Raw genomic sequence first — 26,681 nt, 5'->3', positions numbered from 1 at the left:
AGTTTGAACATCTATGAGGTCTCAGACCCAGCATCGAGAAAACCAACAGGAGCTTGGAGGTCCTAGAGCTCCCAGAATTTTCTCCAGCCGGAAGACCAAGTCGATCCTGGGCCTAAAGCCTGCCTTGCTGTAACGTGAACTCAGTCCCAGCACAAAAGCAGGCAGCTGGTCTCAACACTCACAATGTGACTGAAGATGGTGGTCGCCAGCTCTTGGCTCCTTCCTTCCCCTTCCTCCTCCTTTTTTTTTCAAACTCCTCCCTTGTTTGGTCATTTTTCCTAAAGGAACATGTATGGAGTCATTCTATGGGCTGGTCACTTTGTCACAGGGCATATCATTTAATTTGTCCCTTTTCTCTGAAATCTCTATTCTTCAAGTGTTCGGTGGCCAAACCTAGGCACAATATTTCAAGAGGTCGCTACTAGAAATGTTTCAAATCATGTTGGTTCAGGGATCACAATGCTGTCAGTGCTCCAGTGACTGACTTTAAAAGTTCCCAACTTATAAAAATTGGGTCTTTACATAATATGGATGTTCAGTTTTTCTTGGAAATCTAGACCTGGCATTACAGGGTCTGCATTCCTGCAAGCCAATAGATCGTCTAGAGCTGGGGCATGTGCCCTCCAGGACTTGAGCTAGTGACACCTTCTTTTAGACATGGGGAAGCTAAGACCCCAAAGGGGGTATTGCCACACAGCTAATTAGTAACAGGGTTATTAGCCAGATGGCCCAACTTCCTTTTCTCCTTATTAACTAGAAAACCAATAGGCTGAATGGCAAAGAACCACTCATCTCTGATTGTATATCCAAGGAGCTCTACAAAACCTCTCTTAGAATCTCCATAATCAATATGGGATGCATTTGTAGCTGTCAATTTCTTGCAGTAACACCTCACCTACTGAGGAAAAAAGAAACTATTATTTATTGAACACTTATGTGACTGTAGGAGTCGACTGGAGAGGTTAAGATCGTCTGACACCTGAGGTCCTTCCCACTCTGCAGCAATGTTCGGGCTCAAGGTCTGCTGTTCATAATGATGAGCACAAATTACCAATAGTTTTTCACATTTAGCACAGGCACAGATAGAAAGACCTGTGAAAAATGAGTCACTACAGGGAAGGGCAAGCAATCACCTCAACTCCTCCCTCAAGGAACTTGCTGAATAAATTATGGCAACCAAATATTACACGGTCATGCTCAAGGAGGTAAAATTACATGCACTCGCATGGAATGATCTCCTAGAGAGTATTAGATGAAAGGGCGCCTGGGTGGCTCGGTTGGCTAAGCAGCTCTTGATCTCGGCTCAGGCCATGATCGCCGGGGTTCGTGGATCGAGCCCCGCACTGGGCCCTGCGCTGACAGCGTGGCGCCTGCTTGTGGTTCTTCTCTCTGCCCCTCCCCCCTCACACACAAACACTCTCTCAAAATAAACTTAAAAAAAAAAAGCAGAAGATGAAAGTGTGACACAGCATGCTACCATTGATGTTAAAAGGGGTGTGGTGATGTGTATATGTGTGTGTGCATATATATGATATACTCATATATGTATACATACACACACAGAGTATTATTAGCTGTTGAAGGATATACAAAAAACTGGATAATACTAGGGGACTGAGGGTCCAGGGTGAAAGGGAGGATCACGTTTTACTCTATGATTTGTACATAGGTTTGCTTAATCATATGCATGTTACATATTTTTAAAACATTTACAAGAAAAATGGATGGAGGCAATACTGTCTAGAAACACTCTCATCCCCAAAGTCCACATTACCAATCTGGCGGGTTGATGGGGGGAGATCTAGTTATGCGGAAACTTCCGCTACCACGCAGGACTTCTGAGCAGAATCCTACACACGCAAACGGTACCCTCCCTGATTTAGTAACCAGCCAGTGGTGTGTGCATCTGTGAACGTGGACAACTCAACAGTCCCACGTCCTGCATTTACCGGGGTCAGGCAGCAAGCGTGCTTTTCACACCTCCACCTGCTTCTTCGAGAACCAGAGGGTCCACTTACCCTCGGAGCCACTTGGGACACTGAAGGGGCCGTTTTCGGATTTTTACAGTAACTTGTGAAGCAGTGAAGAAAGAACTTATGGGGAAGCCAGCCTCCACCCAGCTCCTCAGATGAAAGTGAAACAAAAGAGCAAGACGCCCCAGCATGGACTGGTATTATCGCACACAAACCTCTCCCAAGTCAAAAGGCAGTTTGCTTTCAACCTCATTTTACAGAGCAGATGAGTTGTTGTTGTTGTTTTTTAATCTACAAACTTTAATGGTACATCACTGAATTACTGAGAGAACATAACAGTTGTGTTTTTTTTTTTTTTTGAAAAATTTCTTAACAGAGCATCAGAGTATTGCAACACTTTATTAAGAGTATTGGCTTTGAATTAGTAGCTGAAGTAACAATTGCATGAAGCCAGATTAGGTGTACTGCATAATACTCATACTTGATTTATTGACATTACTTAGCAATTTATTGGACAAAAGTCAAACTTTTTGTTTTTTATTAAGCACATTCCACAGTACAAAGCTGTCATGAATAATATCTGTACAATTTAACAGTTTCAATAGCTGTTCAGACACAAATTTATTTCAAACAGATAATTGGCAAACATAATTAATTACAAGTTAGAATTAGACTATCCCAGTGCTTTAAAACATTAATATAGCAGTAATTTACAGTTGCTCAATTATGGTTAGCAAAATAAAGTCCAGAGTACGGCTGGGAATTACTACTATAATCCCAGAAAGTCAGAATTCCTTGGGTGCCAGAGTCCCCTGCTATAATTTAATAGGCACAATTCAAAGGTTGTGTGCATATTCAAAGGCCATGATCTCCCAAGGAACAAGAACTTCTATATTAAACATGCAAAAACAACAACAGAAAGTCCATTCGTTCAGAAGAATTGCCTCCTCCCCCGCCCCTCCCACACCCCCGGGCTCTCCTAACCAGTCTGATATAAAGCTGTAAGGTGGAGAGTGGTAAAGGTGAACTCACTTCCACAGCCACTGTCAAGCTTACAACATCTACCTCACGAAATAGAGATTTCCTTTTATTTATTTATTTTTCTACACTTGGACACTCAACTTCTCAAAAATAGAAATTAATTTGGTAACATGTGGAAGGGAAGGATGCATTTTTAGAAAAGGAGAAAAGAAAAATCAAAAAAGCCAAGCCAAACCAATAAACAAATCACATACACACACTTTGATCCCCACACCGTTCTCAATGCAAAGGACAGAACAGAGCCCAGGGCCCTTCCCTTTAGTTATAGAGTGTGCTTCCACGGGAAGAGGTTTAGTTAACAGGAGGTTCTTATTGGTCCTTTAAAATGTTACTGACGTTGCTTAATCTTTGGAAACAATGGCAAGGGGCAAACAGGAACCTAATATTGAACAAGGGAAAAGGAGTGCCAACCGAATGCCAAAGTCCTTTCGGTGCACGGTCGGCGTGAGAGTGCCATTCACACATTCGGGCTGCGGGGCACTCGGGAGCTTTGAGAACCTGCCAGGGCCACAGCGACATGTGACACCAGAGATGACGGCAATGGGATTCAGGAGCTTGAGGCTTTGCACCACACAGGAGTACCCTTCCACTCAAGATGGGCCCCTGAAGCAACCTGCCATGGGATACGGGCTCCAACATATGAGCAGGCCCGGTTAACATCCTGGTAAAGCCAGGATGCCTGAATTCCAGAGCCAGGAAACCCAGTCAACAGGGCCTTCTTGTTCCTCCCTTTCCAGGGTTACTAATGAACAGAAGAATGATCTTTGACAGTGAAGTCAAATGAACGCTAGTACTCAGAGAAGTACTTGGGAGGAAAAGAACAACAAAAAATAATGTTAAGGTACCTCTCTGTTGTATATGCTGCACAATGAATGAAACATTTTGTGTTAAACTTTAGAAACTACATTTTAAAAACAAGATTCCCGTTAAAACCACACACACCACACACATACACACAAAATGACAATGACAAAATAAAAATACCGTATGAATACTGCAGGAAGGGTTCTAGGTAATCCACATTAACCCTGGTATCAGGTTCTCGAGCCCAGCCCATGGCTAAGTGCGAACACACTCTGTATTAGTGTCTCAGGCACAGGGGCCCTGACTCTAGCAACCTTGAGGTTAAACTGTTATGTACATTATATCTACATGCGGATACAGTATTTTAAATTAGGAGGCAAGCACACGTGTAAAAGTGTTACTCTACCAAATATCAGGAGATGGTTGGGGGACAGAGAACAGTTAATAAAAGAAAAGAGCTATATTACCTGTTGGGAGATAATATAACCTGGCTTATAGTTCTTTAAATTAAAAGAAATTGGTACAGAAAGGAAGTGTGATCCAAAAAATATTACTAAAACAAACCAGAGAAATGTTTCCATTGTCCAACATGTTCCTAATACAGGTCAGAATTCATAATGACTTGGACGGTCAAAAGGAGAATGCTAACTTCTGAAAAGGAAAGCCCTGGACATTCTGGGTAGGTGTTTGGCACCCAAAATTTCACCAAAGAAGAATGCGGTTTCTTAGTATCAGACCAAAGTGCAAAGCAATATAAATTAGAGGCCAAGTCTTCTCTTGATGGTCGATTTACTTCTGTAAAACAGACTGTAGTACGTTCCTTTTATATGAACAATTTACATTTGAAGCATTAGATTTTGTTTTTTTTCACTGATGGGGGGAGGAAATGGGCTTCTGTTCTACTGGAAGTCGGTGAAGCTAAGGTATCCTTCTCAAAGTAGAGGCCGGAATCGGAGGTGAGAAATGTTGGTACTTGGAAGAGTTAGGCTGCTTTGCATCTACCCAGCGTCTAGAACCAATTCCAGCTTCATAACTCAGCTGCGAAGAACTCCCTTAGGCATTTGGTAGCCATGTAGCCAGTAGTTCAAGACTAGGAAACCCTGGGAAAACAAAACAACAAAACAAAACACAAAGGGAGTATGGATGGATATTCTGGTTAGACATGGAGATATACACCACAGCCCATCCACATCCACACAGACATGCCCTTGTGCACACATAACACATTACTGATTTTCAAATATATAAAACATATAAAAATATAAAAAAAATAGACTTTATGTATTATATAAAAATATATAAAAAATAAAAGCTGCAAGATGTTTTGAGTGTACTACATACCAGGCATCGTATTTATTTAAAACCACAACAATCTTATGAGGTAGAAACTATTATACCCACTTGACAAATAAAAGAACTAAGGCTCAGACACATTGTTTAGCTCAAAGCATTAGCCATTAAGTGACAGAGAGGGCATTAGAAGAGAAGACTGACCCCTATAACGTACATCTTTCAGTGCTTCCTGCTAAAAATTATGCATGTAACAAAATATGCTTCATGTTAGATTTTATAGTTAGCATAATCTTTTATGACATCCAAAGCCTACGACGGCTGGTCTCATATCTACCCGAGAGAGCCCTCATCTATCATTGTGAAACAAAAATATGCAAAAACTAGTAAATAAAGTATTCATTCTAAATAGAATGCTAATAATCAGAAACTACTTCTTTTCAAAATAAATCATTTATAAAAGGACAATACAATGCAGAGGGAAAGACTACTGAATGTTAAATATTGTTTTTACGGTGACCTTGAGTCAGGGACACATTTTAATCATATATTCTACACTCATCCATGTATATAAATATGTGTACACACACACACACACACACACGCACGCACCTAAACTTATCATTACTATGTACAATGCAGGCTGACATTTTCTGTTCTAAATTTCATCAAAACAAAGTCAAAATCCATTAGAATGATTTCACCATCACTAATGGGTCACAACCCTTTCCAAACACAGCACTAAACCAATAGCCTAGAAGATCTAAAAGTTACCTATATGTCTAAGATTCTCTGACAAAAAGAGAGAGAAAGAGATTTTTTTTTAAAGCTTGTATGTTTTTTTAAAGGAAACTTTCCTAAAAGGTTGTCTATTTTCATAAAGATCAAGAATCCTAATAAGCCTTTTCAATGAGTTCAAGAGAGATTTAATTTCATTCACCACAGCTTTCGCATGAAGGATCTTTAAGAGTATTATTTTTAAAACATTAACATCCACAGATAAGAAGTAGGCACTCTCAAACACTGCTGGCAGGAACGTAAACTGATTTAACTCTTCTGGTGAGTAACATGACTCTATGAACCAAAGTCTTTAAACATCATACCTTTAAACCTGACACTGCAGACATTTCTAGAATTTTATCCAAAGGTAATAAAGCAAAGATTAAGCTAAAAGAATGATTACAGCAGCGTGTTTTATAACAGCTAAAAGCTGGGGGAAAACTTATGTACACAACAGGGCCCATGCAAACAACTGAATATTATTTTGCCATTAGGGATGGTGATTTAGACAAATACTGACATTACAGACAAGGAACAAATTTACAATAAAGGGGGGGAAAAAGCATTTTAAAAACATATACAGTTCTCAACCATAATTTTAGAAAGCCTGAAAGAATATCTACAAGGGAGTGAATAATGATGAATCATGAGTAGGAGTTTATTTTCTTTTGGCTTATCTACTTATTCTAATTTCCTAATAATGATCTTATATTGTCTTGTAATAAAAAAGAGAACTACTGTATATATTAGCTCTTAGGAGTTAGTAATTTAAAAAAATGACTCAGCAAATAAATCTGTTGCTAACTTTCCTGACATAGAAATACTCTTACCTTATATTTTAGGGGTGAATATTTTACTGCAAGGTTAAATCATCATTAGGGTAGTGTTTCTTATTATGCATAAATCTTACAGTATCACATGGTAATAATTTTTTTCATGTTACAATAAATGAAAAGAATTTGGAAAAGAGCAGTAAAATCTATAGAGCTGACTGCCAAGGTTGTCAAAAGTAATTCACTTTGAAGAGACAAACACATTTGAGGTTTCACTGCTTGTGCTGCTTAAAAAGCAGATAAGATTTTTCCATTGATTTATAATTGTGGATCATAACAAGCGCAGTTGTTCTTACATTCCCAAAAAGGGGCGGGAGGAGGGCCTGGAAGAAGTAACACCACAGTTTCCTTTCTACCACAGCCAATGAGAGAAACACCATGGGTGACCATTATTCCATTTCTCAACCAAAGAAATCTTGTTCCGGGGCACTTTAAAGTAATATGTAAAAGTTGTCCAATTTGTGAAATTTTACTGTGTTCTAACATTCATCTACTAAATATGCCAGAGAGGGAAAACATACTATGGATGTCTTGGATTTCACCACGTACCTCTCTAAACAGAATGTGAAGACAAACACACATATCAAAAATACAAAAGAAAAAAAAAGCGTTAACCACTTAAGTTTTTCTCTGATACACCTATTCCCCTGAGACTATCCATTCCAGCTACAGTTGCCCATGTCCTATTTTATGTGCTGCTCTTATGTGGAAAAACAAAAGCATAGGTGGGATGCAGCTAAAGCAATGTGCAGAGGAAAATGTATAGCTTAGAAAAGGAAAAGAATGAAATAAATTGAACAAAAGATGTGCAAAGCTGCTTTTGCAAAGCAAAGGGAAGCAAAGCAAAGCAAAAGTGCAATACTGCTAGGAGGCTGAAGAAGACCTAAATAATAGAGAGTTCTACCATGTTTATGGGTTGTAAGACTCAACATTTGTTAAGGTGGAAATTCTCCCCCAGAATGATCTTACAATTCAATGCAGTGCTAACTATAATCCCGGTTGTCCTTTTCATAGACTTTGACAATTCAAAACTGAATATGAAAACCTAAAGAATCTAGAATAGTCAAAGCAATTTTTTTTTTAAGTTGGAACATTTATTACACACTATGGTACTGGCGAAAGGACAGCCACATAAATCATGGACTTAGAACACAGTCCAGAAATAGACCTACAAATAAATGGTCAATTGACTTTTGGACAAAGACGCTAAAGCAAATCTATGAGAAACGGAAATTCTTTTAATCAGACAGTGCTGGAACAACTAGACAGCTATATAAAAAGACCAGTGACTTTCTTATCTCACACCACACACACAAATTAAATGATCAAAGACAGAAATGTAAAAGCTAAAAATACAAAACTTTTGAAACTATGCCGGTCCAAACAGGAATCACTACCTATGTGTAACTATTTGAATGTAATGTTAAATAAAGTATGATTAAATACAATTAAACATTCAATTAAATTCAATTAAAATTTAATTTAAAACTTAGTTCCTGAGTCACACTGGCCACATTTCAAGAGCTCAATAGCCACAAGTGGCTATTGCCTACCACAGTGGACAGTGCACTTTAGAAAATGTAAACTGATGCAGGCCAGTCTTTGCTAAGGCGGGGATGGGGTCAGGCTTTGACTACAAAGGTGGCACAAGGGAACTTTTGAGGGTGACAGAAATATTCTTATCTTGATTGTGGAGGTATTTTCAGGTATACATTTGTAAAAACTCATCAAACGGTACACTTTAAACGAGTGCAAGTTTTGCACAAATCCTATCTCCGTAAAACTGGCTTAAAAAACAACAGGGGCAGGGGCAGAGGGAGACACGTACATCTAGGTGACCTGTCTACCTAGGGAACGTATCTAGTACCTGACTGTGTCAGTTTAGATGATTTACTCCAATTTTTCACTGACTTATTATCTTTATGCTTGCTGAAGGTGACTGCAGGAATACCCTAAAACTGTATTTATCTACTTAAGGGTAAATTCTTGTGTGGCCTCGGAGAAAAAACACAAATATGTCATTTTGGCCATGGGTGTCACTTGCCCAACAAACATCAATGAGCGCTTACAATATACCGGGGACTCCAATGAACCCTGGAGCTCCGCAACACAAGGAGGCCCACGGCCTTGTGAGTGGGACAGGCGTGCAAACCATTTCAATATCAAATAATAAATTAAGCATGAAATGAAAGGGCAGAGGGGGAGTGGGGCTGTCTAGAAGCCATAATAACACAAGCAAGGGGAGGGAGATGGTGGAGGTCTGCACTACTGTAGTGTAATTAGAGACATTAAACAGAGTTCAGTCTGGCTGCAGCTAGGGTTTTGGAAGGGAGTAACAGGAGACGGGAGCATGGGGAGGATAGTGAGGACACAAGGTAACAGCCAGACGCTCAAACTCCTGTCAGCTAATGTGAAGTAGTTGAACCATGATCCCGTGAACGGCAGGAAACCAGTAAGGCAGAGGACGGCAGAGGCAGGGCTTAAGATGATCCTAACTGACAGCAGAATGGAGAGCGGGCTGAAGAGGGAGAGGAAAGACCAGGAGGGAAACCAGTTCTCATCTAGGTCCATTTCTCCTTCCCTGTATCTTCCTTAGGATTTTGGGGAAGGGCGGTTGAAGCGCGGAGGAACAATCACTCAAGAGATCCTTGCCTTCTTCCTCTGTAATCCCCCATTGTATCTATTTTAAGGCTCCATTCAAAAAATGTAATAATTCTGCCATACAGTTTTTTCAACTTAGGAAGAATCCATCCAGAGAGAAGGTGGCAAGGCAGATAGATGGTCACTATCATGAGAAATAATATGAACGCACTTGGGACCAGGAACAGTAACTATGTATGTGGCTTACAGGTCATTACTGCTCACCTCCCACATCCAGGCAGACACTGCCAACCCATCACAGCATTATCCCTTGGGGTCACAAGGTCCCAGAATCCTTCCAAAGGCAGCACTCCAGCCAGGCAGTACTGATCAAACTCAGCCAGGATGAAGAAAAAGCTTATTTGCCATTCCTGCAGACCCTTGGTTTATCACTAATCGATGGCACAGGGGCAAGACTGGAGGACGGCAAACTTTCTTAAAGAGCTGTCTAATAAATATTTTAGATGTCACAAGCCATATGGTCTTTGTGGCATCTAGTCAACTCTTCCAATGAAGTATGAAAACAGCCACAGACAATACATAAACAACTGAGCATGGCTATTATAATAAAATTTCATTCATGGACACTAGAACTTGAATTTCATATAATTTTCGTGTGTCATGAGATAGTACTCTTCTTCTAATTTTTTTCAATTATTTAAAAGTGTAAAAAACTGGGGCGCCTGGGTGGCTCAGTCGGTTAAGCAGCCGACTTCGGCTCAGGTCATGATCTCGAGGTCCGTGAGTTCGAGCCCCGCGTCGGGCTCTGTGCTGACAGCTGAGAGCCTGGAGCCTGTTTCAGATTCTGTGTCTCCCTCTCTCTGACCCTCCCCCGTTCATGCTCTGTCTCTCTCTGTCTCAAAAATAAATAAACGTTAAAAAATTTAAAAAAAAAAAAAAAAAGTGTAAAAAACTATTCTTAGCTTGCTGTAGCAGAGGAATAAAATCAGGCAGTGGAACAAATTTGGACTCTGCCTATAGTCTGCTGACCCTTGGGTAAGACAAACTTCCTGGACATCTGTGTTTTGGGCCTTAGAGTCTTAAGTAAGAAGTATTAGAAATGATGGTAACTTGGTGATCTAAGGGCCCTTTTTTTTTTTTCTCCCTGCAATTCTGCATCTAAACTCTCTTTACACTTTTAACATTTAATGAGCAGAAAACATACAACGATAAAGAGCCACTAAGTAGTAAGTAATATTTTAAAATAAGTATGAATTTTATTTATTAATCAGTCTTTACATACATATATACATAGTAATACAAGTAGGTACAAACCAATTTATTCAATCTGTAAAGTTTAACGTGCACAGGATTTACTGGCCCCCTTGCAAAATATTCAGAGCTGGAAATACTGCTCCAGATGAACAGGGTCATCAGGTCCCAGGACACAGCCAAGTAAGGCTTCTCATCCTCTAGACTGGACACCCTTAGTAATCAAAACATGCCATCATCAATGGTTACGATGGCTCTAACTCTTCCTGTAACCAGAGCAAAGGACTTTGCCTCCAGGGTACCTGCTGTATCTAGTGGACGAAGAACGGGTTCTAGGGGCTCACTCAACAAACACCTTTCTTTCATTCCTCTTCTAGGGGACAGTGATGGTGGGTAGATTATACCAGGGACAGAGGGGGAAGTTTGAGTGTTTGGCTGATGTTGATTTTTTTTTTAAATAAAAGAACTGAAAAACAGGAAAGAGAAAAAGGAGATTCCTGCACCCCAAAACAGAATCTGAAGGACCTTGCCTGTGTTAAATTGACAGGAAATCATTTAGGAAATCAGTTTCTAAAAACAGGAATCACACTGTCTGCCCATGTGAAAACCCACAATATGTAGGACTCTGATTTAGATCTTATTTTAATGTGACCATAAAGATCTAGCCTTACATGAGAACTGCAAAGTTGACACAGCTAAAAAACACTAATCACTTTGGTTCCTATCGATGGGGAGCCCAAATCACAAAATTCCCCCAAAGGGAAGATGAATTCAATTAGCAAGATTAAACTCACCTGAAACGGGTAAAGTGCAGACTGTTATCTGGAGATGTAAGTGTATGTTCTGGAGGGAGAACGGGTCTCATTCTGGGCACTGGGAGGCACATTTAAGAAATCCCAAATCAAAATAGTGTCATCATGGGAGCTGCTGATGATCTGAAATTCATCAAACTGTAGCCGAAACACACGTCCAGAATGTTCCTGTGAAATGTGACAGCTTGATGAGTAAAATGAGACCTTTACAATCCCTCATTTCTACCCGTGCTCTGGCGCAGGCTGAAAATGCAGCTACTTATCCAGGCTTACTGAATGTTCCAGAGCTTACTGATCTTTGTCCTTCACCCCAGGGACAAAACTCTGGCTTTTCCTTCTAGGCCTCTTCTTTAAATTAATCTTTGTATCTGAGATCCTGGCTCATTAATGTGTCAAAGGAGACAAATTATGTGATCGCCTCACCAAAGATCTTGGAAAGGTAAACAACAATATTTAATACCCATTCTTGATACACTGCAAAAAGGACCAGAAGGATATAGTGTTTTTAACATTACCATGAATATCTATCTCAACCACAACCAAACTCAAAATTAATGGTGGAATGTAAGAAGCATTCTCATTAAAATCACGAAGAAAACAAGAATGGCCCTCACCATAGTTCTGCATGTTCTAATCGATGCAAGAAGCAAAGAAATAGAAAAAAAGGTAAAGCTACGAAAAATACGAAAAATCTATCAATATTTTCAAAAAACTGTCTCCTCATTAATATAACAAAAGCAATCAGACTACTAGAAATAATGAGCCTGCTAAAGATGTTAAAACAAGATTTACATAAAGTATTTTTAAATGCCAAAGCAATAATTCACACAATATAGACTGAGGAGAAATTCCATCTTAATAATACAGAAATGTGCTGTATTATAAAAATTCAACGTAACCAGATACCCGTATTAAGAACTCTCCCAAGGGGCACCTGGGCAGCTCAGTCGGTTAAGCGTCCGACTTCGGCTTAGGTCATGATCTCACAGTTTGTGGGTTTGAGCCCCCATCGGGCTCTGTGCTGACAGCTCGGAGCCTGCAGCCTGCTTGGAATTCTGTGTCTCCCTCTCTCTCTGCCTCTCCCCCACTCATGCTCTCTCCCCATCTCTCAAAAATGAATAAACATCTAAATAAATAAATAAATAGATAGATAGATAGATAGATAGATAAATAAAAAAATAAATAAAAGAACTCTTCCAAATCTATAGGAAGGAAATACTTTGAGCTCTACGAGGAAACCAATCCACCTACAAATGAGGATGTCTGCTTTCATGTTTTAAGTTGTATTAATGTTCCTTAGGGAAGAGCTCACTGTAACGTCAATGTCAATTACTCTCTGATTTGGGCTAACCAAAATGAACAAAACAGTGCATTTCTCTGAAGGCACGCTGTGAGATACACAAGATTTCCTGTGACACAGCTGGGCAGGTCCATCTACAGGAGGCCACCCTCCAGCACGGGAACCACTCCCACTTCAACAGATTACCTACCACCAACGTGCGCAAACACAACGTGCTTGCTGGGGCTCGAGGGTCAAGAGCAGCTTGCAAGTCCCAAACTTTAATTTTCCTAGAAAAGAAGACTGCGATTAGTGGGAAAGTTAACATTTTATATATTGTCGAGCACTTCCTTGATAGAAAGGAGTGCACATGAACTGCTAGTATAAAAGCTAGTGGTGGGGTGCCTGGGTGGCTCCACTGGTTGAGCATCTGACCCTTGATCTCGGCTCAGGGTGTGATCTTGCAGTTTGTGGGATCAAGCCCGGCACCGGGCTCTATGCTGACAGTGTGGCGCCTGCTCGGGATTCTCTCTCCCTCTCTCTCTGCCTCTCTCCACTTGTACTCTCAATCTCTCAAAATAAATTTTAAAAAATAATAATAAGCTAATGGAGAACATGCTTATGTTTTTACAAATTACTTAAACTAATTACATCTGATTTTGGAAAAAACAAGGACCTACACATTCTCAGGATTGCTGAAACTGTGAAGAAATATTTTTAAGGGAGATAAGAAAACAACTTCATGCTATCTGAATTCAGTTCCTGACTTGATAATCTATGTCACCAAATTCATTAATCAGGGGGCTCTCTAGGGCTGAGTAGGTGCTGCTGACAGAAACTAGGGCTCTCTGGGAAATTCCAAGGATACCTTTCTTCAAACTAGGCAAATGCTGAAAGTTAATAATAGGAGCATAAACAGACCAACTAATCTGTGAGTATATACAAGGTCACCTTGAAAGGTTTACAGTTGCCACTTGCTCATTTAAAAAGTCACAAGGCTTTTTAAAGAGTATTTGTTCAATTAACCAAAAGGGAAAAGGAAATGTATCGCCGAACGAACACACACACACACACACACACACACACACACACACACACACACACACACAGAGTTAGTTTAATTTAGGGCGAAGGCAAAGAACTGAATTCCCACACAACCTTTACAATAATGGTTAAAGCTGTAAGCACAGGAGTTACAGAGGCTCTGCTAGACTTGGGGCAAGACTGCTCATCCTTCTGGGCCAGAGTGGCCTCACTTGATCAAGCGGTACGGCAACACCTGCCATCCACCATTACACAGAAGGGACCGGGCACAGAACTGGCAGATACATAGCTGCTTAATATTCAGCACTCCTTTTCCTCTAGATACCATGGCAGCAGTGCACTTAGAAATCTGAAATACATACCCATCATAGGCCCCACTGACAATCCTCTTGTTATCAAACCGGATGCATCGGACCAATTCTTCATGTCCCTCTAGGACTCTTAAACAGGCACCACATTCGATATCCCATAGCCTTGAATGTGAAACAGATCTCTATGAAACAACTTCCCACACATGATTCACACTATCTGCCCCTAACGTGACTTTCACTCTCTCCTGAACTTTGTTTCTATCTCGTTCCCAGTCTACACTGTACAAAGAGATACGCATGTACATTTATACCATTTGTACATTTTAAAGCACTAATTTGGGTAGAAGCCTTACTTCTCATTGTATTTTCTTTTACTCAACTGGAAACCTTTTTTAATCACACGCATGTATTACTATTTAAATAAGATCAACAAACAACAAACTTCAATTATATTTAGTTCCTAGGCATTCTTTTGATGTCTGAATTGATTAAACCATGTAGCCAAATGGTCTAGGAAGGGCTTTTCCGGGGGAGATAGGGACTGTAGGCAGGAGAGAAGAAAAGGCATGATGTGTGTGGGCTGGGGGAGGATATAATACAGTCAGGAGGGTAGGCTTCCACCCCAGGCACTTCTAGCCTGGAATCCATGAGACCCACTGAAGTTAGAACCAGTGGGCCAGCATAATGGTCTTCCTCTCCTGATGAGGTTTAGGGACACCCCTCCTAGATAACACTCCCGGACACGAGGGTTGTCCAGTTTACACAGTCACAGTGGGAGCCTCTCATTAAGTATATGAAGTGTCTCAGGAACATGAACCCACACACTACGCCCAGCCTTCTTCTCGGTGTATGATTTACAGAACAGTTCTGAAAATAAAAATTTTTTAATTTTTCTGTCATCATTGATTTTTCTACATTGTTTGTAAACATAAATCACAGCAAACTAACATGTACAAAACAAAGTCAGCAAACTCATTCTGTAACAACCTTTTCTTCGCCCCTCTCCCAATAGCTCTTACCATATACCCAATGAATATTTTACCACAGCCACCCTCAGCAAATCTTCTCATCAGTGTCAGTGACGGTGGCTTCTCTAACCTACTGTGAGCAGAGCCATTCAGCACTGCCACTGACTCCAAAGTGGTTCCCCTCTATAAACTATAAAGGAATATACATTATTATTTTGTAAAAGATTCCGGTGAGAAAGGTAAGGACTATTTACTGATGAAATATTAAGTAATATAAAGCATGATGGATACAAGAGAACCAAGATTCAGGGTCAACTGACTTTAATAATATCTTAAAACTTAAAATGATAAAGAAAACTTGCAGCAGTTTCAGCTTTATTGCTGTTTTGTTCCCTCCTTCCTTCCTTCTTTCTTTTAAAAATCATCTTGAAACCAATCTTTATTTTGCCCAAACATTAAACAATTTGATTAAAAAAAAAAAAAGCTACCAGCATATGTTGGGACAATGGAAAAACGACTTGGGATCAGTGAGTAGATATTTAAGGGAAATTCTTAACAAATACAGTGTTTATGGATAGTCAGATTTATTAAAAAGCAAGGACACTGAGTGCTGGGAAGAAAAAAGGGAGATAAAATAAATGATGAAACAGGAGTGGGATGATGTTGTAGTGTAGCCTCGGGTGAGACACAGATAAATCAAGTACACTCCTCCCACCTGTTAGTGAGGGAGACAGGAGCTCACAGATAAGGGAAAGTAGAGAGTCAGGCTGGAGCGTCCTCTCTTCTGAGGAGTTCTGGTATTAAGGGATCTTGGGTGGAGTTTATGTCATAAAACGTGTGTATTGGAGGAGTCAGTTTACCCACTTCAGTTCACAGGACCAAATGGACTAATAAAAGTTACCTATAGTTTTCTTACTTGAAGTATCTCCAAAGTCTCCAAGTCTTTTGAGCATCAGGACTGGGGCAGGAGTCAAAACTATAGCAAAAATCAGCCTACTCTGTCAGCACACCAGCTTCTACTCACCTTATGGTATTATCTGATGATCCACTAACAACCAGCCGATCCCTGTACTGGAGACAGGCAATGCCTCGCTTGTGCCCATTCAGAGTACGAACAAACTCACAGGTACTCGTGCTCCAGACCTGCATAACCAATTAATAATACTTTAAGAATAAACGCCGAAAAGTCCCCTCACAATATACGTTTTTAAAAACATCAGAGCTTCTAAGAATGACCAAAATACTTGATTATGAAATCTGGTTCAGAAGCTGGGGGACAGACTGGCCAGCATACAGTTTTCTTAGCTGCAGAGTGATAAAACAGGAATGAAACAGAGGGAAGCTGTGAAGTCTCCAACCTTGAGATATTCACAAAGAGAACATCTCCTGGATGGTTCAGACATTCACTTGCCTAGAGGGAAGAGTGTGGGCCAGATTTTATGTTTTCATGCCAGCTGACATGTCATATCCAATGTAACTGATGTGAAAAAGTTTCACCTTTCACATCCTCCTCTTTTCCAGCATAGTTTCTTGAACAGCTCCATTTGTTTTGACACATCACTCCTAATATTATGTATGTGGAATAAATAATCCCTCTTTTGTGAAACCATCTGCAAGACTTAGATGTTCACAGACACACTTAATATATTACAAGCCAAATAAGGAGACGCAAAGCAACCAGAGTGCCCTGAATTATTTTACCAGCTGCATTTGTAGTTGAATGGGATAACTAGATCTCCACATGCAAAAGAATGAAGTCGGACCCCCAACTCACACAATATACAAAAATACAATTCAGAATAAACCGAAGGCCTAAATGTGAGAGCTGAATCTATGAAACTCTCAGAAGAAAACACAGGAGTAAATCTTTGTGATCTTGGATTAGGCAACGGTTTCTCAGACAGGACAATAAATGCACAGGCAACAAAAGGCAAAAATTGATCAATTGCACTTCATTAAAATTAAAGTTGTCTGTGTGGCAAAGAACACCATCAAGACAGTGAAAAGAGAAGCCACAAGATGGAAGAAAATATTTCCAAATCATTCACCTCTTAAGGTACTTGTAACCAGAATATATAAAGAATTTTTGTAACTACACATTAAAAAAAAACAACAAACAAAAAACACCCAAATAATCCCATTTTTTAAGTACATGAAAGATTTAAACAGATGTTTCTCCAAAGAAGATACAAAAAAGGCCAATAAGCACTGAAAAGATGCTCAGTATCAGTGGTCACAAGGGAAATGGAAACCAAAACCAGAGATAACCACTACACAACTACAAGGATGGCTGTAATAAAAAAGATGGACAATAACAAGTGCTGGCAAGGATACGGAGAAATCCTCCAGGCTGATATTATGCAACGGCTGCTCTGTAAAAAAGGCCCAAACCCTCCTGACTTCCAGGCAGTGATCTTGTTCCAACTGGTCTGACTGAATGGTAAGTGAGTTACTGCACACAAACCCTACTTGTTCAACTGCCAGACCACTTTATCTAAAGGTTGATGCTACCTCTGTGATGTGTGGGGCTAGATACTAGATACCAGAATGCCACCTAGTGCTGGTCATAAAAAAGAAGGTTTTTTGATCCAAATTCAAATGCTCACACAATGCTGGTGGGATTTTAACACAGCGTAGCCACTTTGGAAAACGTTTGGCAGCTCTTCAAAATATCGAACCCAGAGTTACAATTCCAAGAGAACTGAAAATGTATGTCTGTGCAAAAAGTTACACACAAATGTTCATGGCAGCACTATGTTTAACAAATGAAAGGTGCAAACAACCAAAATGTCCATCAACTGATGAACAGATAAACAGAGCGTGGCACATCCACACAATGGAATTTTCTTCAGTCGTTAGAATGAATGAAGTACTGACACGTGCTACAATATTCATGGATGAACCATGAAAACACCACACTAAGTGCAAGAAGCCAGACAGAAAATGCCACATATTATAGGATTACATTTATATGAAATGTCTAGAAGAGGCAAATCCATGCACAGAAAATAGATTAGTGATTGCTAAGGACCAGAAGAAGAGAACAGGGGTTGACTGTCAGTGGGTAGGAGGTTTTTTCAGGGGGCAATGAAAATGTTCTGAAACTAAACTATATTAAATGGCTAACACTGTAACTACATTAAGGGGCACTGGACTGCATGCTTTAAGTGGTGAAACTCACGGTATGTGAACTATATCTCAAAAGCTAAAATTTTAAAAAGTTAAAATGGATACTGGAATCAGACCTGCATTTACTACATCCTATGACTCACCGTAGACTACAACCATTTGTCTCATGCCTGCCACCCACCATACGCCGAGCTTCTTGAGGGCAGGGATGGGTCTTATTCATTATTGTATCTCCAGCATCCAGCCTAGGGTCTATGGCACGGCATAGACCATTAAGTGGATTAATTCAAATGAAGTGAATTAAGTGAATAAATCAAATCTCAGCTCCGCCACTAACTAGCTGTGTGGTCTCCAGCCCAGTTCTTCACTCTCTGAGCCCCATTTGTAAAATTGAGGCAATACCTTCCTCAACAGAGTGCTGGAAGAGATCAGCGACAGGGTAAGGTGAAGCTCCTAGCACACAGTACATGTTCCACAGGTTAGTTCTCTTCCCCTTAAACACGCGATCAATGGTGTCATTTCATGAAATAGAAGGCTGCTCTCCATCGTGGACCCGTGACCCTTTCCTCCTATCTTGCCTGTGATTCCAGAAGCATGAAGAATGGGATTGCCTCAAGGGCTCAAGCACAGATGAAGCAGATTACAGATCTTGCCCAGTACCAGGTTGGTAAAGCCCACCTCTGCTTCCTCTGTGTTTGAAAGGGAACAGGAGGAAGCAGAGTTATGACTAGTACATACACTTACTTTGATGGTTCTGTCACCAGAGGCAGACACGATGTATTTATCATCAAAGTCTACCACATTGACAGCAGCACGGTGGCCAACCAGGACACGGCGTAGAGTGATATCGGTAGCAGAAGCCATGTCCCACACAGCGATGGAGCGATCCTTGGAACAGGTCACCATAAGTCCATTGCTGAAGCGTAAGTGCAGTACAGCCTCATTGTGGTGGATCAATGTGTTCAGAACTTCACCCGTGTTCACATCCCAGACTCTAGAGAACAGAAAAGCACAATGCGTGATTACTGAGACAACCAGGAAGAGTCAGTGTCTGTGCCCTGGGCCCATTCTTAGTAGTAGGCTAGGGAGATGTAAGCTTCTCTTGTGACTGGGACCTCACATCCAAGACCATGTTTAAAAGGAGCCCCCAGAAGCAATTATTGTATTTGCTGAGAAGTACTGAGAGGGTTTCAAAAAAAGAAGGCCAATTATGGAGGGGGCCTGGGTAGCTGCTCAGTCAGTTAAGTGTCTGACTCTTAATTTTCAGCTCAGGTCATGATCTCACAGTTCATGAGTTTGAGCCCCACATCGGGCTCTGCACTGACAGTGTGGAGCCTGCTTGGGATTCTCTCTCTCCCCTTCTCTCTCTGCCCCTCCCCCATTCATGCTCTCTTGATCTCTCAAAATAAATAAATAAACTTAAAAAGAAAAAAAGGAAGGAAGAAGGCCAACTCTGGCTCTGTCCAGGTTTAGGTTTATTTAACATGAGGTAATCAGGGACAGTGAGGACAACAAAATGATTCTTCAAGTTAAGTGGGCTCGCAGGGAGTCTGAGATGACAGGGGAAGGAGGCTTCATGCTGGGGAACTGAGGGCAGTTTCCAAGCTTAAGGCTCTTTTTGGCCTCTGATAGGTCTCAGAGTCCATTACTTATCCATTGCACACTAGAGACTGTAAGTCATGACAACTCATCAATTCCCACATGCATCTATTTACCCAACCGCTTTATGGACAAAGGCAATATGGCAGCTGCTCCATCCATGACATATAAGGTTCTCAGGGGCAGCCCTTTCACGTCACAGCTTTTCTGTAAACCCAATCTCCTAAGAGGACAAATTCACACAGACCAAAGGAGGAAAGTCACAGGCTTCTGTGGCAGAAGCAGTGCCTGAAAAGCACTGAGTCAGAGAAAGGACACTAGCATGCTGGTGACTTTTCCAAATGTCTGGAGCATGGTCTCCCAGGAGAAAGCTAGTCTAACACTAGGTAATATTTCCTAGTACATTTCCATCTCTATAACATACAACAATGAGCGTAGGACCTACTTAACAAAAGGTGGCTTTCTAGCCTGCTTTGTTCAAATAAACCCACACCTAAAGTGGTTTTGAAATACAGCACATAAAACACATACAAAGAATGTGTGTCCTTATCCCCGAAAAGGGTGCAGTCTCAGTCTTCTCACGGAAGATATGGAAGTCAGACCAGCGAAGCCAAATCACTCACCTCACTGTAGAGTCTGAAGAACCAGTCACAATGACACGTTCATCATACTGGAGACAAAGGACAGAGCCAGTGTGTCCCGTTAACACTTTCAAACATTCCAAGCTGGTTTTATCCCAAATCTATGGAGACAAGAAAACCACAAACAGTGATTTAGTCTATCACCTTCTGATAAATGTTTTGGTCTCACCTTACTTTCTGAATCACAAAATAGAACAAACCTGCATTACAGTAAATAAGAACAGTTAAACTTCAAACAGGTGGAAAATGACAAAAAAAGGGAAGAGGCAATATCGAATAACTTCCAAAACAGATGTGCTATTTTGTTTACTTTGTCCCTCTAACTATTATACTTACTATATTTAACAGCCTTATAAAGGGAATTTTTAAATAAACTCTGAAAAACAGTGTGACATCTATTAAGAGCCTTTAAAAATGCATTATCTCTAACCCATTATGATTACTTATAAAAATTTTAAAATGAAAAATGTTCGACATTTCAGAAAAATTTCAAAGTAAACTGAAAAGCTTTTAATGAGAGAATATAATGCTTCATTACAGTTATGTTTTTTAAAAAATAGAATAAAAGCCATCTATATGGTGATATAATCAATATATTTAAAACCAAAAAAAGATGAAAAGGAAAGATAATGTTAATAATAGTCGGCTTTGCTCTCTGAGTGTTCTTTTTCTCCCTTCTTTTGATCTTTCCAATGTTTTTCAAGTTTTCAATACTCCCCACATATAACAGGGGATAGGAAATCATTTATTTTAAAGATTGGATTGTTAAAAATAGATCGTGTGAACCTGTTTCTTCCTTTGTAAAATCATACTGTCATAATTTGCAGCATCCCTCAAGTTTACTACAAATAGCCAAAACAAGACATTTAACTGTCTTTCTACAACAGCAAGACCTGCTTCTAATTTCTGACCTATTAGAACCACGGTTATTTTGAAAGAGTGATTGGTGATCCAGGACTGGTACAGAATGAAGGACAAAAGGTTTCCAACCACTGTTCTAGATGATCTCTCTAAAGTGCATCTCTGCTCTACTGTTTATGTCTCGTAAATAAAATGCATGCCTATTTTAAACATGGTGTGCCTCTATTAACGGCAGTCTTTTAGAAACACATCCAATGTAAATGAAACGCAAGCCTGTGGTCAGCCTATGCTCTGACAAGGTCCTTATAAACCATTCTTTTTTTTTTCCTTTTAAGGTGTATTTATTTATTTTGAGAGAGAGAGAGAGAGAGAGAGAGAGAGAGAGAGAGAGAGACCCCCCATGTGGGGGAAGGGCAGACAGAGAAGGGGAGAGAGAGAGAGAGAGAGAGAGAGAGAGAGAGATTGAGTCCCACGCAGGCTCCACATTGTTGGGTCAGAGCCTGATGCAGGGCTTGAACCCACGAACCATGTGATTATGAGCTGGATGCTTAACCAACTGAGCCACCCAGGCACCTCCCTTATAAAACATTCTCACTATTCCTTAAAGGATAACTGCCCAAATTAAATAGTAACATACGTCACTCTTGCCAGAGTATATTTATGGCTGCAGGTTATCAGGGCTATTGATTGATAAGTATTACATAAAAATAGGGTTCTGAGGTCAAATATATTTTGGAAGTGGGGAAACACTGGGTATCTCTCTCCTGCAGACCTCAAGAGTCTTTATGTGCTACTCTATCCTGTGAATTTCTAAGGAGATACAGCATGCCATCAGCTTGAGGACAGACTAAAAGAAATTATTCAGAAAAGAGTGGGGGGCAGGGGGGAAGCCTGGAGAAAATGTAAGTCAATAACAAAAGATCTACTATTTATGTAATTAGAGTCTCAGAAGGAGAAAAAAAGAAAACGGGGCAGAAAAAATATTTGAAAAAATAATGGCGAAAGACATTTGAAATTTGGTGAATGAAAGACATAAATTTACAGATCCAAAAGCTCAGTGAAAAACTTGCTAGGTATGACATCAAAAGCATGATCCATAAGACAGGCACCTAGATGGCTCAGTTGGTTGAGCATCTGACTCTTGATTTCTGCTCAGGTATTGATCTCTCAGTTCATGGGATTGAGCCCTGTATCAGCCCTGCACTGACAGTACAGAGCCTGCTTGGGATTCTCTCTCCTTCTCTCTCTGCCCCTCCCCCACTCTCATACACTCTCTCTCTCAAAATAAATGAACTTTAAAATAAAAAAGCATGATCCATAAAAGAAAAAAATGGTACACTATTCTTCATCAAAATCAAAATCAAAATCTCCTGGTCTATGAAAGATATCATTGAGGAAATGAGAAGACAAGACTGGAAGAAAATATCTGCAAAACATATCTCAAAAAAGGATTTGTATCCAAGGGAACCTGGGTGGCTCAGTCAGTTGAGCATACAACTTCAGCTCAGGTCAGGATCTCTCGATTTGTGAGGTCAAGTCCAACATTGGGCTAGCTGCTGTCAGCACAGAGCCCACTTCAGATCCTCTGTCCCCCTCTCTGCCCTTCCCCTACTTGCACTCTCTCAAAAATAAATAAAAATGTTTCTTAAAAAAAGGATTTGTATTCAGAATATGTAAAGAACTCTCAAAGTTCAATAATATGAAAACAACCCATTTTAAAAATGGACAAAAGATTTGGATACTTCACAGGGCGCCTGGGTGACTCAGTCAGTTAAGCTTCCGACTTCGGCTCAGGTCATGATCTCACAGTTCATGGGTTTGAGCCCCGTGTCGGGCTCTGTGCTGACAGCTCAGGGCCTGAAGCCTGCTTTGGATTCTGTGTCTCCCTCTTTCTCTCTGCCCCTCCCCTGCTCGCTCGCTCTCTCTCTCTCAAAATAAACAAACATTAAAAAAAAAAAAATTAAAAAAAAAAAGATTTGGATACTTCACCACCAAATATACAGATGGCAAATAAGCACATGAAAAGATCATGTGATCATCAGTCATTGGGGAAATGTAAATTAACTCAAAATGACATATGTCTACATACTTATTAGAATGGCAAATATCAACCTGAGAATACCAAGGGCTGACAAGGTTGCATAACAAAGGGAACTCTCATACCTTATTGATAGGAACATAAAATAGTACAGCCACTTTGAAAACCAGCTTGGCCATTTCTTAGCAAGAAATACAGATACTTACCATATGGGTCAACAATCCCACTCCTATGTTTTTACTCAAGCGAACTGAAAATGTATGTTCTCATAAAAATTTGCATACATGTTTATAGTGGCTTTATTCATAATTGTGAAAACTGGAAACACAAATGTCCTTCAACAGGTAGACGGATAAACACACTGGGATGCACCAGAAAGTAGACTGCTACTCAGCAAGAAAAGGGAATCAACTACTGCTAAACATAACAAAGGAGATAATCTCATCTAAGATGCTAAGTATAAGAAGCCAAACTCAAAAAGCTACATACTGTGTGAGTCCATTTATAGACTGTTCTCTAAAAAGCAAAATTATAAGGATAGGGAAAAAAAGACTGAGAAAAAAAAAGGTTGGGGCACCTGGGTGGCTCAGCTGGTCAAGCATCCAACTCCTGGTTTCAGCTCAGGTCATGATCTCACAGGTTCGTGAGTTCAAGCCCCAAGTAGGGTTCTGCACTGACAGCACAGAGTCTGGAGCCTGCCTGGGATTCTCAGTCTCCCACTCTCTCTGCCCCTCCCCCCCACTCCACATGAGCACACGTGCTCACTTGCACTTGCGTGTGCTCTCTCAAAAATAAACTTTAAAAAAAAATTAAAAAGTAAATAAATAAATTTAAAAAGCCCAGTGCCTAAGGGGAAGAACTGAACACAAAGGGGCTGAATAAGGGAACTTCTGGGGATGATGGAACTGTTCTATATCTTGATTTTTGTTACGGTTACACAATTCTTTGTGCTTGTCAAAACTCATAAAACTTTACAACAAAAAGAGTGAATTTTCCTGTATGTAACTTGTAACTTTAAAAAAAATGGCAAAAAAAAAAAAAATCCTGCGATGTTTTCTTAAATACGAGAAAATAAGCTATAAACAATGTAAAACAAAATCTGTCAGATCAGCTGCCGAACATTAAAAACACAGAAATGATCCAGCTTATCTACTTTTGAAGAGTGAATTAAAACATATAAATATAAATTGCTCTATCATTCTTTTGTGTTATCACTTGAGCCTTCGTCAGCACCCATAAAAGGCAATGACTTTGATTTACAGGCAAGGCAGCAATGCCCCCACCAGCTAGCAAAGTCAGCAAGAGTCCTGTGATACTGAGATATTTTCCATGCACACCTAAACACAGAACACAGAATGCACATGTGCTTAGAGAAGGATAAGAAGTGAGACAACCCAGGGGTCTTGTGTTAGTCTAGGGAAACACTCTGCGGTTCCTAAGAACCACACTGAGAGCTGCCAAGATGGAAGGGCACTGATGAAAACAATCTGGAATAAATGGAGAGATTCAGTGATCTAGTATCTAACACAACCACAATTCTAAAAAGAACACATACAAAATACAGTCATTCACCTTAATAGAATTATCTCGTAGGCCACTGATAATTTTTTCATCATCATACTGTAAACAGTAGACACCTTTACTATTTTCAGAGCGGCACTGAATCCTCTGCAAGTTGTGTCGTCCACACCGCCAGTTAGATTCTATAGTCTGGGGGGAAAAGGAGGCAACAGATGAGTTTTTGTGAATCAACCATTCTATTAGGCTTCAGACTCTAGTGTTGCTTCCAGGAACAGCATACCAGATACCCCATCTTGGTTTGCATAACTGTCTGTGGATAGGAATCATGCTCTTTCCAAGTAAGACATTAGCCCAACAGTGTTTTTTGTCAAACGCTCCCTATCTGGCAACCACCATAGGATTTCCAATGAGTTTGAGTTGGGTTTGAAAAAAAATAGCCTAGACAGAACTCAATATGCTTAAAGAATGCCATTTGCACCCAAAATATACAAATAAGTAGTAACTCACTGGGTCACTCTCTAATGCCAATTAAAATATTTGGCAGAACACCACCACCAACATTAAGCATATACTGACAATCTACGTATCCATCCAAGGCATTGTCTTAATCACTGAGAAAAGACATCGAACAATTACTACCTGTCAACTACTACAGAAAGAATTTTATTTGTTACCCATTTTTAATCATCTACTAGACTGAAAGGTCCTTTAGAGTAAGAATGGCACACCTAGGCCCTGGATAACATTCTTCCATCATTCATGCAACATTTACTGAGATGCTACTTTTTTCCATATACTGACTGTGCTAGGTGCCGGGGATTAAAAGAACAGGAAGCACACTGTTCAAGGGAGCTACCACTACAGGCACACAGGTATCTAGGCACACAGTACCTGGAACTAGATATACTCAAAAGATGTTTACCTGGTTAAATGATCCACACACTAACCTTGGAAGGAAGTTCTTATTACTTCCCTTTTAAAAACAAGGGAAGAGTTTAATTTCCTGAGGCCACAAAACTAAGTAACTAGACTAAATGGAAATTATACCCGGTTCTTCCTGACAACGAGTCCATGCTTTTCCACTAAAATATGCAGTGTCTGTAAAGAAGTATAGTCCTAGCTATTGAGGCAGTGAACACAGAACATAAGATCGGTAACAATTCCAGATAAAATATGAGTGCCAAATGAGTGATTAAAACTATAAGTTCTGTAGGACACTTACAGGAGAAAAACAGAACCAAGGCCTCAGACCAGTGGGCAAAGTTTAATGAGAAAGTGGATCATGCCCAGGGCACTAGAAGACCTAAGCTTTGGTAGTAGATATGAGGCATTTTTAGGATCAAAGGGCATAATGTTTCTAAGAACAACCCAAGCGTCAACTCCAAATCCTTGAAATTAGGGGACGATGGGGACTAAAATAATTGGTTACACCTGAGTTCAGGATATAGCCTGAAAGATTATCTCTGAGTAGTTAATTATATGAGTAGCTGAAAGTTTAATTAGTTGCTCTGCTAAAGGAAGGTGATAAATCTCATCTTCATTCACAATATGCACTTAATTACTAGCTCTGCTGACATCTGACAAACTGTATCTCCTCTTATGTTGAAGGCAGTATGCTTCTGTATGCTTTAAACTGTTCAAATTTACTGAATGTTATGTGCCAGGTACTATGCTTTCATAACACTATGGTATGTGATTTAAATATTTTATAGCTAATTTAATCATCACAACTCTGAAGCCGAAATTACTGTCCTCCTTTTCTAGAAAAAGAAATGGAAGGTTGGAGATAGTGATACACATATACCTAAAAAGGAAAATGTTTCATCATTTGTGGCCTCCACACTTAGCACAGGAGCCTGGAAATATAATCCCTGCCCTCAAAGAGCTCCTATGTACAGCCTTGAA

The 26,681-nt window shown here is 40.1% G+C and overlaps 1 protein-coding gene across 4 annotated transcripts in view; it reads right to left on the bottom strand.

Annotated features, from left to right (window-relative positions):
- Positions 1-2,353: 2,353 nt before the first annotated feature.
- The window catches only part of FBXW11 (F-box and WD repeat domain containing 11), a 122,403-nt gene continuing 98,075 nt past the window's right edge, over positions 2,354-26,681 (bottom strand). For all 4 annotated transcript variants that reach the window (XM_047091205.1, XM_047091198.1, XM_047091211.1 and 1 more), the window contains 8 exons: positions 24,828-24,965; positions 20,339-20,457; positions 18,861-19,110; positions 16,012-16,130; positions 14,071-14,181; positions 12,876-12,954; positions 11,368-11,553; positions 2,354-4,918 (listed from right to left, as the gene is read on the bottom strand). In XM_047091205.1, the coding sequence (XP_046947161.1) occupies positions 11,392-11,553; positions 12,876-12,954; positions 14,071-14,181; positions 16,012-16,130; positions 18,861-19,110; positions 20,339-20,457; positions 24,828-24,965 (978 nt within the window). In that variant the 3' untranslated portion in view covers positions 2,354-4,918; positions 11,368-11,391. The remainder of the gene's footprint in view (positions 4,919-11,367; positions 11,554-12,875; positions 12,955-14,070; positions 14,182-16,011; positions 16,131-18,860; positions 19,111-20,338; positions 20,458-24,827; positions 24,966-26,681) is intronic.

The sequence above is a fragment of the Lynx rufus genome, unplaced genomic scaffold (assembly GCF_022079265.1).
Source record: "Lynx rufus isolate CCGP_SWC_20201006 ecotype Redwood Valley unplaced genomic scaffold, mLynRuf1.p SCAF_1, whole genome shotgun sequence".
Taxonomy (NCBI): Eukaryota; Metazoa; Chordata; class Mammalia; order Carnivora; family Felidae; genus Lynx; species Lynx rufus.
Note: the sequence above shows the minus strand (reverse complement) of the source record. Positions and strands in the feature narration are given on the sequence as shown.